Source organism: Heteronotia binoei, chromosome 7 (genome assembly GCF_032191835.1).
Source record: "Heteronotia binoei isolate CCM8104 ecotype False Entrance Well chromosome 7, APGP_CSIRO_Hbin_v1, whole genome shotgun sequence".
NCBI classification, from domain to species: Eukaryota; Metazoa; Chordata; class Lepidosauria; order Squamata; family Gekkonidae; genus Heteronotia; species Heteronotia binoei.
The window spans coordinates 40,173,593-40,187,575 of NC_083229.1; the positions used below are offsets into that span (position 1 = coordinate 40,173,593).

Sequence of the window (13,983 nt, forward strand, 5' to 3'; positions counted from 1 at the left end):
AAGACATTCAGAGGTCGTATACTATTGCCTGCCTATGCATAGTAGGAGGAGGGTAGTTCTTCACCCCATGCTGTTTTTCAGGGGAGTGGAGGAGATATGATTACTATTTTCTTTGTCCAGGGAAAATATGGTTTTTTTGCCAACCCAGGGAAACCAGAAACAGGTGCTGCCCTCTGTTTCACAAGCAGTTATTAGGAAAACTTCACAAGATAAGAGAATTAAATTTATCCCTTTCACTCTTACATTGTAGTCTTGTTCCACACTGCCCTCCCCTTAATATTTAAATATGCATAATAAGCATGTAATTCTGCTCTAAATTTTATACATTGCAGATCCACACCGAACCTCAGAAATATCTGCAAGATGAGCCTCCGGGTGGTGCTTTGAATTCATCTAAATTGTTTCCTGAAGGATGTACATATACACTTTTAAGCTTTCTGCACAATTTGAACATATTCCAGTCAATCTGTAACCACAGCCTGACTCACCCATAAAGAGGGGATGAAAAAAATCCTTCCACTGAATGGGCAGGGTGGGTTCTTAAGAATCCAACTGTCATCATCCATCAACAGAATGGCTGCATCATCCTACCCTGCATTTATGGCTGATGAAATAGTATCATCATATTACCTGCTAGAATTCTAGTGCAGCTGGAACAAATGATGTGGCAGCGTGGTATGTTTTCAAGACGTCCAAATATAGTTTCTGGGTAAGATGCCAAGTACCACAACTGTGTCACCTCAAAATGATGGCTTTCAGCATTTACTGTAATCCCAATATAATTTTCTTTGCAACACATGCTTGTATAGCACTCTCATTTAACACACCACAATGTCTGTAATTCCTCATTTCTCTTGTGAAGGCAGCCAAAAAAATCCTCCCTTCTTTTATAGTTGGCTAGAACTTTGTATTCCGCAAAGAAAAAAGGAAGAGCTACAAAAGTCAGACAATTTAGAGAGTACACATTTTAAGATCAAATGATACTGGAGCATTATAATCTGTTTACACATTTGGAAAGAAGAATCCATACTTCCAACTGTAGAAATGCTCAGGCAAGATTACACACTTAAAGTCATCTGTGATGCATTCTCCACAGAAAATGTCTTCAGACTTTACCCCAAAGGAATCATTCACATGGAGGTTGTTATAAGGAACCAAAGCGCCATAGACCTACCCACATTTTTTTTATTATCCAATTTGCATTTGACAGGGAGAAAAACAGACAGGCTAGTCACTTGCACTATGATCCCCAGTGGGTTTACTCAGAAGTCCTTCTGATTTCAACAGGCCATACAAGAAATCAAACTTCATCAAAACAAGTAATGTAAGGACCACGGTCCTCCAAAGGGCTCTCCAAGATGGCACCCACAGGGTAAAACAAACTCTTTCTTAATACCTTCTCCCTTAGGTTCAACAAGCTTGAGCTAACCAATCTTTCCAATCAACACAGGAGAGGCAGTTGTGTAGAAGTATTTCTCTCAGTGTATGTTTATTGACGGTACAGTTTGGCCAGCCTTTGAATTTTCAAAGACTGTTTTGACATTTTCTTTAATATGCTTATATTCTACACAATGCTCTTCCATCTGTTCTTTTTTCTCTTTTAGTCATTGCTTCTGAACAAAATGAAAAAGAAAAGAAAGAGCATTGCCAATTCAACCACCTAACCTCAATCATTCATTATACCAGTCACAAAGCAAAAGTTCTCCTAATTGCCAAGGCTCTTTGATGGTTACACTTTCAGAGAAGAACAGAATAATGGCCTCAGCAGCAGCTGCATTAAGTGCAAAATTAAGCTTTCAAAGCATTTTGATGTCCTAAACACACTGCTAATATAAATCCTAACCCACAAGTTAAAAAGCAATTGTTCTCAGAACAGCATCAACACACTTTCACAACTATCAATTCGAGAAAGCTTCAGAAACTGCTAAAAGTTATTATGATGCTCGTTTTATGAAGAGAGGATATGAACAAGCATTAAAAGGTTTGCCCTGTTAACAGGCTATGATCAATTAGGACAGCAGTGGATCCAGAACAGCAAATGATATATAAAAGCAGCCTTATCCTAGACATACTTATGCAAAAGTTCAATAAGGCTTATTCTCAAGGATGGGTTCATAGGCTTGCCACCTAAATGCAATCCTATGCTTTCTTCAGCTGGTCTCAGTTTAGATATGGGCACTGATGCATAGGATTGCACTTAGACAACGATCCTATGTATCCTTCCTTGAGAGTAAGCTTCAATTAACTCAGCAGAATTGATTTCTGAGTAAGTAGACATAGGATCAGGCTGCTTGCTTTAGGAAATAATGAAAGCCACAAATGAGAGCATCCCCTAAGTCTGTAAAAACATTAGTAGAAAAGGGCATTGCATTCAGTATTTTGATCCTTTCAACCACAGAGAAGCTGTTGTGTTTCCTTCTCCCTGTGACTAAGATACAAGATTGCTTGGAATGTTCCTCTCAAGGATTCTAAGCCAAACACAGACAGGAAGCCCCTTCTTCTTTTGACCCCCAAAATGCCCCCAAATTAGAAAACCAACCAAGCAAGCCCTCAACGAACAGAGAAGAAATTAAAGCCACATCAAAAGCCACCAGGGAGTGGGGCATTTGTGCTGATGTATGCCCCCTTCTCTCCAAAGCACTCTCATATTTCAACCATTATTATTCAGTAGTTCTGATGCCCTTGTTATACACCGGCAAGACTTCCTACAGAACAGAGGATGCAAACAATCTCCCTCCATCAGACAGCAGCTCATGCTGATTGCAAATCTTACAGATGCAACAAGTTATGAATGAACCACTCTTTAACCTTGGAAAAAACCCAACAAAGGGAGGAGGTAATTCAGCTATAACTGGGTTTTGCTTTTCCACAAACAATTTACAGATACACTACAGCAGCAGGAAAGAGTAGAGCCACAATACATGTTGCATGAGATCTGCAGCTGAACTGCACAATCCTCCTGTGAGCATGTTCAGCAGCAGAAACCAGCAGAGATTTGAGCTATTTTGCCAAGAGACTCCCCCCTCCCCTCTGCAGAGGCACTAGAGAGGAGAGGGGAGTTTCTAGTGCACAAACAGCACTGGCTTTTAAAGGAAGAACCGTACACTGAATTCACACTATATGCCAAACAGAAGGCTACAAGGCAACTAAAACCAAAAGACCAAATGTGTTCCACCACCTTAGGTAAGCCCTATAGTTACCACCCAGAGGAATCCCTTCTCAGTTTCTAAAGTTTAAAAAAAGTCCCATTAGTCAACTGCCAAATGAATTCCCAAGAGGGAAAGTAACATTTTTGACAATCTGTGCCATTCAGTGTTCTCATAAGGCCAACAAACCTACCTGAAATCACAAGGGGAAACTGCTTAACTGTTTATGTGTATAGGTGTGTGGGAAGCATGTACATTAGTTTCTGCCCACAATCCAATTCTGATCCGTCACACTGAATGCAAAGAGCCATACCGAATCCTCCCCACCTAAGAACGAGTACATTTGGAATCTCCATCATATCATGTTCTCCTCCAGTCCTCCGAGGACAAGCTGAAGCAACATCAGATTTCTTTCCGAACACGCTATTAAACTTTTCTCCTCTATTAAAGGAACATACCTCGGAAACCTGCCCTCACACACTCACTTTCGAAAGTTTTGTTTTTACAGTTTGTTTTTAGGCCTCTCCTCTCCCTGCAGCTTTCCATGCTAACTTTCAGACTCTTTTAAAGAACTTTAGACAGTACCCTAGCAAAGCATCAAAGGCAGGAGAAGTCGAGAAACTGCCCGATGCCCCCGTTTGCAAAAGGCTGGCCTCGATCCCGGGGGGGGGGGGGGGAGGAAGAAATCACTGCCCCCCGTAAATATATGAAGGAATACTCTTTCCGTTTCGCATACCGCTACATAAAGCCGAAACGGTAAAATGCCCCTTCTGTTTTAAAAGTTTTGATCTTTGCCAGTGACCTCAGCAGACTTCTGCGCGGCAGATGTGGGAACAGCGGGGGTGTCTCATCCTTCTCCCCCCCCCCTCCATTCAGCCAAGTCCCTAACCGTGGGAAAGGCAGCTCGTTTGTAATATACCTCCCTCTCCCAAAAAGAACACAGTCCGGATGACTCTCTTTGACAATCCTCGTTGCTCACTGCAAAACATTTCAGTTGGCACAGGGATTGTGGCGCGCTGGAAAAGTACAGCGAACTTCTGCCAAGCGTTAGGATGCGCCCGGCCCGGCGAGAGGAGATGTTTATCTGCCTCTGTTGACCTGGTTGCAGGCAGGGCGCCCCCAAGGTTTGCTGTAGAGCCTGGATAGCAAGGCGGGGAGGAGGGGGATAGGATCGCTCCTGGGACTTAGAGGCGAATTACTCGATGCATCCCACTGGCCATCCCTCCTCCCCAAAACAAAAAGTACTAAATCTTACCGTCTCCCCGGAGACACAGGCTATCAAGGCGAAAGCCAGCAGTATCCACACGTTCCACATTATTCCCGCGCCGCAGCTCTTTGCAACAATCAAAGGACACCGAGGCGCGCGCGCGCAGCCCCCGCCAGGCTCCAAAATGAATGGGGGGGGGGGAGAAAAGAGAAGGGCTCCCAGGCAGCTCCTTCTTTGCTATTATCCGCCGGCAGAAGCAACGGGCTCGCCGGTCCCCCTTGCCTGCCTTGCTCCCTAGTCCTCTCGCCGCTCCTGCACTGCAGCCGCCGCTCCGCACTTGCTGGCTCGCTCCAAGCCCACCAGCTTCAGGGCGGAGTTGGCTCGCTTGCGGGGAGCAAAGGGGAAGGGGGGGCGGGCGGGAGAGCTGCCGCTGCCGCTGTCGCCCGCCTCGCCTCGCCTCACTCCAAGCCAGTCCCTCTCCCGCCGAGGGGCGCTTGACCTTCTTCCCCCGCGCTGGTTTCGTGGCCGCGCAGATGAACGAGCGAAGGGGGGGAAAGTTTGCACAGCGGAGTTTTTCCACGAGGGCAGGGTGGGAATAGCGGAGCCTCGTCGGTCCCAGGGCTGCTCGGCGGGCTGCCGATGTGCTGTGAGGAGCAAGCAGCGGCGCAACTCCGAGTTAAAGCCTGGAGAATTTCCTGCAGGTTTACAGCTAGGATTGGCAGGCTGTCCAGCCAGTGGGAAAGGAGGCCTCGCCGCCGCTTTGCTTCGCCTCTTGCAAATCCAAACTAATCCCCTCCCCGCCCCCGGCCCACATTTGCCTCTCTGCCTCCAGCCACCTTGAAGGCTGCCGGGAGCCGAGGAGGGTGTCTCAGTGGGGACAGTCCGGACGGGGCTTGTGCGTGCGGCGTTTTTCCAAACTGTCTTGTTCCCCCGCACAAGCCCTTCCGCTTGCCTTAAATAATGATGTAGACAGGCGATAATGCAGATGGGAATTCACTAAATCCAGTCAAAAGTTTTAGCTTTTTAGCTTTGACTCTTTAACGCAATCTGGTTTAAGGACTGAGTTCACGCTAGAAGCACAAAGGAGTTTTGCGGCATACGGAAAACGAACAGGATTATTGGGGGCATAAACTTTCTTGAATAGATAGCTAACTGGGGCGGATGTATGTCTTCACAGGTAGCCTCGGCGTTTAGAGAGGTCAAAATGCATCTGCAGGGCCAATAACATTCTAACATTCATATAGGACATTTCTATATTAACCTCAAGTGTAAACAAGACCCCTCACTTTATGGAACTAATTTAACTGACAAAGGTGAGAAAACCTGGTCTCCGTTGAGGCCTAGATTAATGTAGTCAACCTTCCTCATAAATTCTATTTTAGCAATTTCACACTGAGGCCTCCCTTGGTCAATAGTGGCGATTTTTAAATCAACAGGAGAATGTTCCAGAAGACTGAAAGGTTCTCCCACTGGGTTTTGAATGCTCATGTTATTTATACTGTTCATAGTATTGGCAGAAAACATCGACAAAAACATTAGGAATCCTAACCACTGTGAATTGATCAGAAATGCTCTCACTGAGAGAAACGTAACAGCAGTGTGCTAAGTTTGAGCTGTCAGTTGACCTGTCTGCTGCAGATCACAAAGCTGAGGGGTTTTTCTGTATTGAATCAATAGGTGTGTGAAATGACTTCTTAATCATTTCAGAACTCAATGACAATTGTAGTCTGTTTCAGTCGGTCTCATATGTAGGCTAAGAAGTGAGATTGACTTTTAATAAGGTGTGTTCCATCCCAGTGCAGACACACTCCTATATGAGTTGGGGGCTCCAGATGAACGATCAGGTACAGTGGCCCAGTTTGTTTGATTTCTCCTTGTTTAGAAAAATCATACACATAGCCATAGTGGTTAAGAGCAGCAGACTCTAATCTGGAGGACTGATTTTGATTTCCCACTCTTAACATATGAAGCCTGCTGGGTGACCTTGGGCCAGCCATTTCTTCAAAGGAATGGCTGCAGGTCCTTATGGACCCTTGGGTGTACTGGGTCCATGTGCTGCTCAATTACAGTGCTCAGCATGTCTGCTTCTCTTGCTCTACAGCCCATAGTCCTGGCCTTGGCACAAGTTAAGGTCATAATGACTCTACTTGCTCCCTTCCCTGGAGAGAGGCTTTTTAAGGCAAGAGGTGGTTTGCTATTGTCTGCTTCTGCATAGCAACTTCTGGACTTAATTGGTGTTTCTCCATCCAGGTACTATTAGTTATTATTTATGTTACAGTGGAGTTACACACAGGAAGCATATAATAATATAAAATACATAGCCAAGTTGATATGGGTATGCAGAAGGACTGGGCAATCCCCCTAAATACTAATAACTACATTTTCAATCCACTCAATTACAGCTGGGGAGAGCTAAAAAAGCTCCATCACATCTCTCTGGAAAACATGACACATTTTTGTGACAGATGGAAAATAGTTTGGCAGGCTGCACCACAATTGCATTCGGGTCCCAGTATTTTGCCCCATTTAAATAACAGGTCTGTACAACTGACAAAGCCTGTTCGTATTCTATTAGCCATCTTCCATACTTTATGTGGCAAGTCAAATACTGTCAGTCTCTCATTGATGTTTATCATTCACCCACTCTGTGACCTGCCCTGAGTCCTCTTGCAAGGGAGGGTGGGATATAAATTAAAATAAATAAATACATATCAAGATATGGATATGAGGTAGAACTGACTGCATCCATGTTTGCAACCGTTCCTTCCATAGACTGCAATTTTGTGTTTGCAAGATTTGTGCATATCTTATTGTTGGGTGTCAATATCTTAGTCTAGATAGGCCTTTGTCAGCCATGTCTTTATGGCTAGGCAATTCTGTTTTCACTGATCTTTCTATATTAATGAAGAAGAACATCTTGTCTTCAGAGATGCGGGGAGTGATGTGACACAACATGGGTAGCCAACAGGTAGGAGTGGGTTAAATACATCCTCAGATGGTTCTCGTTGTTGTATTGAGTTGGACACCAACGATTGAACATGGGGGCTGTTGAGCCACACTGAAGTTCTATATTCCACAGTACTATACACCAGCCCTAAAGTTGAACATCCAAATGTTGAAGCAAGTGCACCCCAAGGTGTTCCACAAAATTTTTTGAAAATTTGTTTTGCATGTTTATTTTTGCTGCTACATTGGTAAGATGTGTTTATAGTTCAAGGTCCTGTCCGGGGTAATGCCAAGGTACTTAGGTGTATGGTTGTATGTAAATTGGGTGCCATTAAGATATTATTATTATTTTATTTCTATACTGTCCTCTCCTGCATGCAGAGCTCAGGGTGGTGAACAACATGTCAATAAATACAAATAACTTTAAAACAGTTAAAATAATACATTCTATGAATATTTCAGATTCCCTGTGGAGGAGAGGAGAGATGGGGAAGCAGGCGATGAAAAAACATTGCTGTCCTCAATCTGGTGGAATATCTCTGTTTTACAAGCCCTGTGGAACTGCAGTAGGTCCCACAGGGCTCAGATATAATTAGGCAGATAGTTCCACCAGACTGGTGCCAGGTTTCACACAGTAAAATCCAGTTGGGAAGTGTATGAAAGTGGATTGAAAGTGCATTATTCAGTGGGCGTTTTCGCACAGAGCTTACCCTGGAGTGACGTCCCTCTTCACCATGCAGCGTCTGCGCGGATTTCGCACCAACTGCTCTGCAGAGCCGCAAAGAGCCGCGGCTTTTGCGTCGCTAACGTAAACTGGTTTTTAGCGGTTTACATTTGCGACGCAAAAGGCTCGGCACTTCGCGGCTCTTCCTGGTTCTGCGGAGCAGTTGGTGCGAAATCTGCACAGACACTGCGCAGTGAAGAGGGACGTCGTTCTGGGGTAAGCTCTGCGCGAAAACGCCCAGTGTGTGTGATCACAGCCAATTACAGGATCTCCTGGCTACACTATACATGTGGAAACAATCCAGGCACTAAGCAGGGCTGACCTTGCTTAGCTTCTGAGATCTGTCAACATTGGGGAATCCTGAGCCATCCAGGTCACGCTTCAGTGGTCCTAGCTCAGGAAAAATGTCAAGGCCAAATAGGCAAAAGCTGTCCTTACTGTGGCTGTGTTATCATACTCTTTGCTTCCCAATATGGAAGTGATACAGCAACCATTAAGTCATTTTTTGGCAGAAAAGTGGGATAAAACTACACTGCAGTTATGTGCCCCTGGTATTTCCTTAGCCTGGGGCTAAACCAATTCTTGGTTTGCTAGATTAAGCCTGTCCCTAGATAGCTCCACTTCAAATTGTATTTCTTGGATATGCTAAAATGTGACAGAGCTTTAGGAACTTGGAGACAGATAATAGAGATTCAGTGACAGATACAAAGCAAAATGAAATGTATTTGCCCACTCTAGGAATAAGAAATATGCATCAGGTCTGACAATGTGTTTTCAGAGCTACAGAACAATATTAAGAGAACAGATAATGTAATGAACTCAGATCACATGGATCACTGGTCAGCTCTATTAGGCTTAACCATTCCTCTGTGTGAGCTGAGATGGAACCCAGAATATACCCAGTATTCCTAGACAGTTAGGTCTTAGGTCAGCAAAGTTCTAATCACCTACAAAGAATATTCTGGAAGTTCAAAAATTTTACCTAGTTACAACAGGTGCCTTTCTTAAATAGCAAATAATGTTTAGCATTTATATTTCACTGTATTCCTCACAAAAAGGATCTGAATAATCCTGTAAGGCAATATTTTGCCTTGGTAGGACCACACCACCCATCCTCAGAGTTCCTCAGAACAGTCTGAGTAAAAAGTAATATACTTTTATGAAATAATGAGCACTATGTAGTATGTAAGGGTGCAATACATATGATACATAGTTATGTTATTTTCAAGGATGAGTTTTTTTTCTTTTAGTAAGAATAGACACTGGGTTTGTGACTGAACACATGAAGCTGCCATACAATAAAGCAGACCATTGGTCTGTCAAAGTCAGTATTGACTACTCAGACTGGCAGTGGCTGTCCAGAGTCTCAGGTAGAGGTCTTTTCACTTTATTGCCTGGTTCTTTTTAAACTAGAGATGCTGGGGATTGAACCTGGGACCTTCTGTATGCCAAGTAGATGCTCTACAATTGAGCCACACCCCCTCCCTGGTGTTAACCAAGAGGGAGGACTTTGTAACCTTTGCCTTCATGGCCTTGCCTTGAAAACAGCAAATTCCAAATTTCTTTTCTCCCTATTGGGGGAAACTAGCAGGTACTTGTTCCTCCCCAAAGCAATAAAAGCAGGTTGAAGGTAGCATTGGCAGCAGGAGAGGGTGAGAATATCATGGGAGATAAAAAGTCTCCTGGAAAGTGCAGAGCCCCAAACCTTGCCCCAAGACATAAACAGAAAATCCCCAATTTAAATCTCATTCCAGCCATGAATTTCCTAAATGACCATAAGCAAGCCACCGTTCTGTCAGCCTCTTCCAATTTGCACTAGAGGGGTAATAAATAATACTGACCTGCCTTCCAGGATTACTCAGATCCTGTTTGTGAAGAACCCTCTATGGTGCTATATAAATACTAAGCATTGTTGTCTGATTAGCACACTCACAATGATAAGTTTCCTAGGATCCTTTTCTGTCTTTTTGCTTTCTTGGCATGCCTGTGGTCAGAGTTCTGTGTCCCTACAGAAAATGTGTGGCCCAATTACACAACAGCTGTGTTACATTATCGCAGGGAATTGTGCAAGCACCTGCTCCTGTTGTTGCTGGGGTTTTACAGAGAGAGAGCCATGAAGGAGGCCCGGCACAAAGTAGAAACAAAGTGCTTTTCACCCCATGGAAGTGTGCAATAAGAGCTACAATGGCAGGGTAATCAGAGACAGGCGACAGAACAGTGTTTCCAAGAGGAAGCAAGAGGCCTCCCTGGGGCATTTGGGATCCAACCGCTGAGCCATTAATCACTGTTGTCACCCCTGTATGTATAGAAATGTTTTCCTCCCTTCATTCCTCACTCTCTTATCTATTTTATATCTCTCTTGTTGACACAGAAGTGGCTGATGATGACTGGTTTGGATGATGAAAATGGTCTCATTGAATTACGTGAATGACAGAATAGTAAAATCTGTTATATTCAGGTTCCAATAGGACAATGATTGTTATGCACTGGGCAGAAAGCATTCAGACATGTAGGCCTACACCTGTTATCTGAAGTGGTGCAGCCTGGGATTTTTTTTTTTTACATTGATTCTGCTGCATGTAAGAACAAGGTCTGAGAGCCACTTGACATACGCATTTAGTTCTGTGACTGTTCTCATTTACAATGCTTTCTCATACATATTTTTTTTCTTTAACCATTATTTGGTTAAGGTTGACAACCTCCAGGTAGTGGCTGGAGAGCTCCTGGGATTACAAGTGACCTCTAGGTGATAGAAATCAATTCACCTAGAGAAAATGGACACTGGAAAGTGGGCTCTTTGCCATTGTACCCCATTGATGTTCCTTCCCTCCCCAAACCTGTCCTCCTCAATCTTCACCCCCCAAAAGCAAGGTACTTCCCAACCTGGAACTGGCAACCCTAAGTGTGGTGGTTAGAGTGTTCCACTAGGATCTGGAAGAGCCAGATTCAAATCCCCACTCTGCCATAGAAGCTTGCTGAGTGACTGTGGGCCAGTCTTGGTAACCCACCACACAGTGTAGTTGTGAGGCTAAAATAGGGTTCCCATCCTCCCACTGGGGGGCAAGGTTTCCCCCCGATTTTGGGACCTCCCATCCACTGGCACAGGATTGGCCAGCAGGGAGAGGCCCAACCCTGGAAACTTCTGTTGGCATGTGACATGCCTGGCACAATGATGTCACCCAGAAGTGATGTAATCATGTTGAGTACCTTGTGCAGGGATGCTCTAGCATTTGTGTGAAAAACTCTATGGCACCATAGAGTTTTTACCTATGTTTTTTACCTACAGTCTCCTCACCAGCAGCCAGGTAAGACCGGCAATCCTAGACTAAAATGGAGGAGAGGAGAACATTGTAAGCCGCTGTGGGCCCCCGTTGTGTAGAAAAATGGGGAATAAATTAAGTAAATAAATTAGTGTACTGACATATCCAGAGATGTCTTTGCCTGTACCTCTAAGTCCCCTCCCTGGGAAGGATGAGTAGAGGCACTGAATCCATGTTGTAGTTTATTATACATGCTTACCAAACATGACTGCTCCTGGGGCTTGAGAAATTTATATTCTATCTTTCTGCCCTTACACAGACCAGCAGACGGCTAACAAATCAAAACATACAAAATAAAGTCACATTGTAAGATGAAGTGCAATGAATACAAATGGCCTCTATCAGCCTACATGAAGAAATGTGCCAAGTGAACTGGTATTACTCTGGTTCCCTTACAAGTACTGCCAACTTCCAAGAGTATTGGCACAATTATGACACTCTTTTACTTGATATAATGCTGCCTCAGACCTTAATGTGTGCATGTGGTATGCATTTTATATATATGCCCTGACCTGGATAGCCCAGGCTAACTGGATCTTGTCAAGATGGGTAGCCATGTTAGTCTGTCTGTAGCAGTAGAAAAGAGCAAGAGTCCTGTCCACATTAAAGACTAACAAAATCCGTGGCAGGGTATGAATGTATGTGAGTATTTAATGAAGTGAGCAGTGAGGACTCTTGCTGTTTTCTACTGGATCTTGTCAGATTTCAGAAGGTAATATGTTGGAAAACACCGGAGACTTTGAGGGTGGATCTTGGAGAAGGCAGGGTTGGGGAGGGGCCTCAGCATGGTACAATGCCATAGAGTCCACCTTTCAAATCAACCATTTTCTCCAGGAGAGCTAATCTTTGTCAGCTGGAGATCAATTGTAAAAGCAGGAGATCTCCAGGCCCCACCTGGAGGCTGGCAACCTTAGGAGCTAAGATGGTTGGCTCTGGTTGGAATTTGCATGGGAGACCACCAAGGAAGTCCAGGGTCGCTATGCAGACCTAGGCAATGATTTGAAAGAAATCATTAACAAAATTATTTTATTTGTTGAATACATGACAACTGAGATGTTATTCAAAATTACTTTCCTCAGCTTCATGTTTTATGTATGTAATTGCTAGAGGTCCTCCAGAACATAGGAGAGGCTGTAGTCCTATACTTGGGAGGGAGTCCCAATTAATTCAGTGAGACTTAATTCCAGAGAAGTATGCTTAAGAGTGATTGCGCTATAAAAGGAAAGAAAAGGCTGGGCAAATATAAGTCTGAGCAGGAAACAAAATGTCAACCAAGACTCAACTCTTTCAACCCATGAACAAGCTTTGAGATTTCTTTGGCCTTTCAGCATCTGGAGAAGAGTAAAGAGTGGATCAGAGCTCCTTGCCACAGCAATAAAAGAGGCAGTGCAAATGTATTTAACACTGCTCAACATTTGTTGTATAAACCACCAGTGGTTTTCCTTCCACTGGGGATGGAAGAAGGCTGAAGCTGGAACCCTATTAAAAGTAATAAAAGATTCTCAATTCTCCTTCAATACTTCTACAAAGAATTTGATGAAATTGGTGGATTAATTTTTTATGGTGACGTAATGATAACATTAGGAAAATGATGAGCGTGTCCCAAATTTATGAGAACAGACTTTGCAATGCAACGTAGCAATGATCATCTATATTTTCTATGAAAACGTGGAGCTCTAAAAATATTCCAGAACAGCAGTGTTCTTTTGACTTTTTTACCCAAGCATTCAAGATGGAATTAGCAGGTGTGGAAAGAAAGGATTAACTGTAGACAACAAAGTATCTCGTGGGATTGTTTGAAATACTAGCTTATCCCATTTATTCTGTTACTAACAATTTGTAGTAGACTTGGATAAGCTAGTGGTGATCCTGGAAAATTTAAAGAACTCTAAATATGGCAGGAATGGTGAATTTGGAGGCAGTATAAATACTTTGCAGAGGAAGAAATGTCTGTTTTGCAGATTATTTAGTGCAAAGTGTGTTTGTTGTGTTTAGTCTGCTGCTTTTTTTTGCTATAAAATTATTCTCTGATGCTCTGTTTACATCAGGTACTGAAGGGCTTTGATGACCAGGTACTGCCTTTCAGGGCCATAGCCAGGATTTTAAACTTGGTGGGGCCACAGGCATGATTTTTTGTTTAGGGAGGCCAGGCTCTTAGTGTCAACTCTCAAAATATCCTGTGAACCCTCTAAAAAAACAAAACAAATGCCACATTATCCTTTTTATTATCACAAAATTATGCACGAACTATCTTCTTCCCCTGCACTTTTTATCAGGCTGGATGGTAAAGGGGGGGTGAGGAGAAAGAAAAGGGTTAAGGCCTCCTGAACAACAGCAAGCAGTGGGGAACTTGTTGGTGGGACCAGAAAGGTTACACAGGGGTTTGATTGGTGGGGCCTGGACCCCTGGGGCCCCACTGTAGCTATGGGCCTGCTGCCTTTCCATTCTTCACACAACTGCCCAGAAAAGGGATCTGGAAATATGTGAAAACATGATTGACGTACTAAGAGATAACCGATAACATCACAGGGGCATGGCTCAGTGGTGGAGTATCTGCTTTGCATGCAGATTGTAGAAGATCCCTGGTTCAGTTCTCAGCATCATTAAAAAGGCTTATGTGGGAGGTGATATGAAGGACTT

General features: G+C 43.8%; 1 protein-coding gene across 1 annotated transcript in view; it reads right to left on the reverse strand.

The window, feature by feature from the left end:
* SDC2 (syndecan 2) overlaps window positions 1-5,285 on the reverse strand; it is a 110,486-nt gene extending 105,201 nt beyond the window's left edge. The window contains exon 1 of the mRNA XM_060243466.1: window positions 4,402-5,285. Coding sequence (XP_060099449.1) covers window positions 4,402-4,461 — 60 coding nt within the window. The 5' untranslated portion in view covers window positions 4,462-5,285. The remainder of the gene's footprint in view (window positions 1-4,401) is intronic.
* Window positions 5,286-13,983: the final 8,698 nt, after the last annotated feature.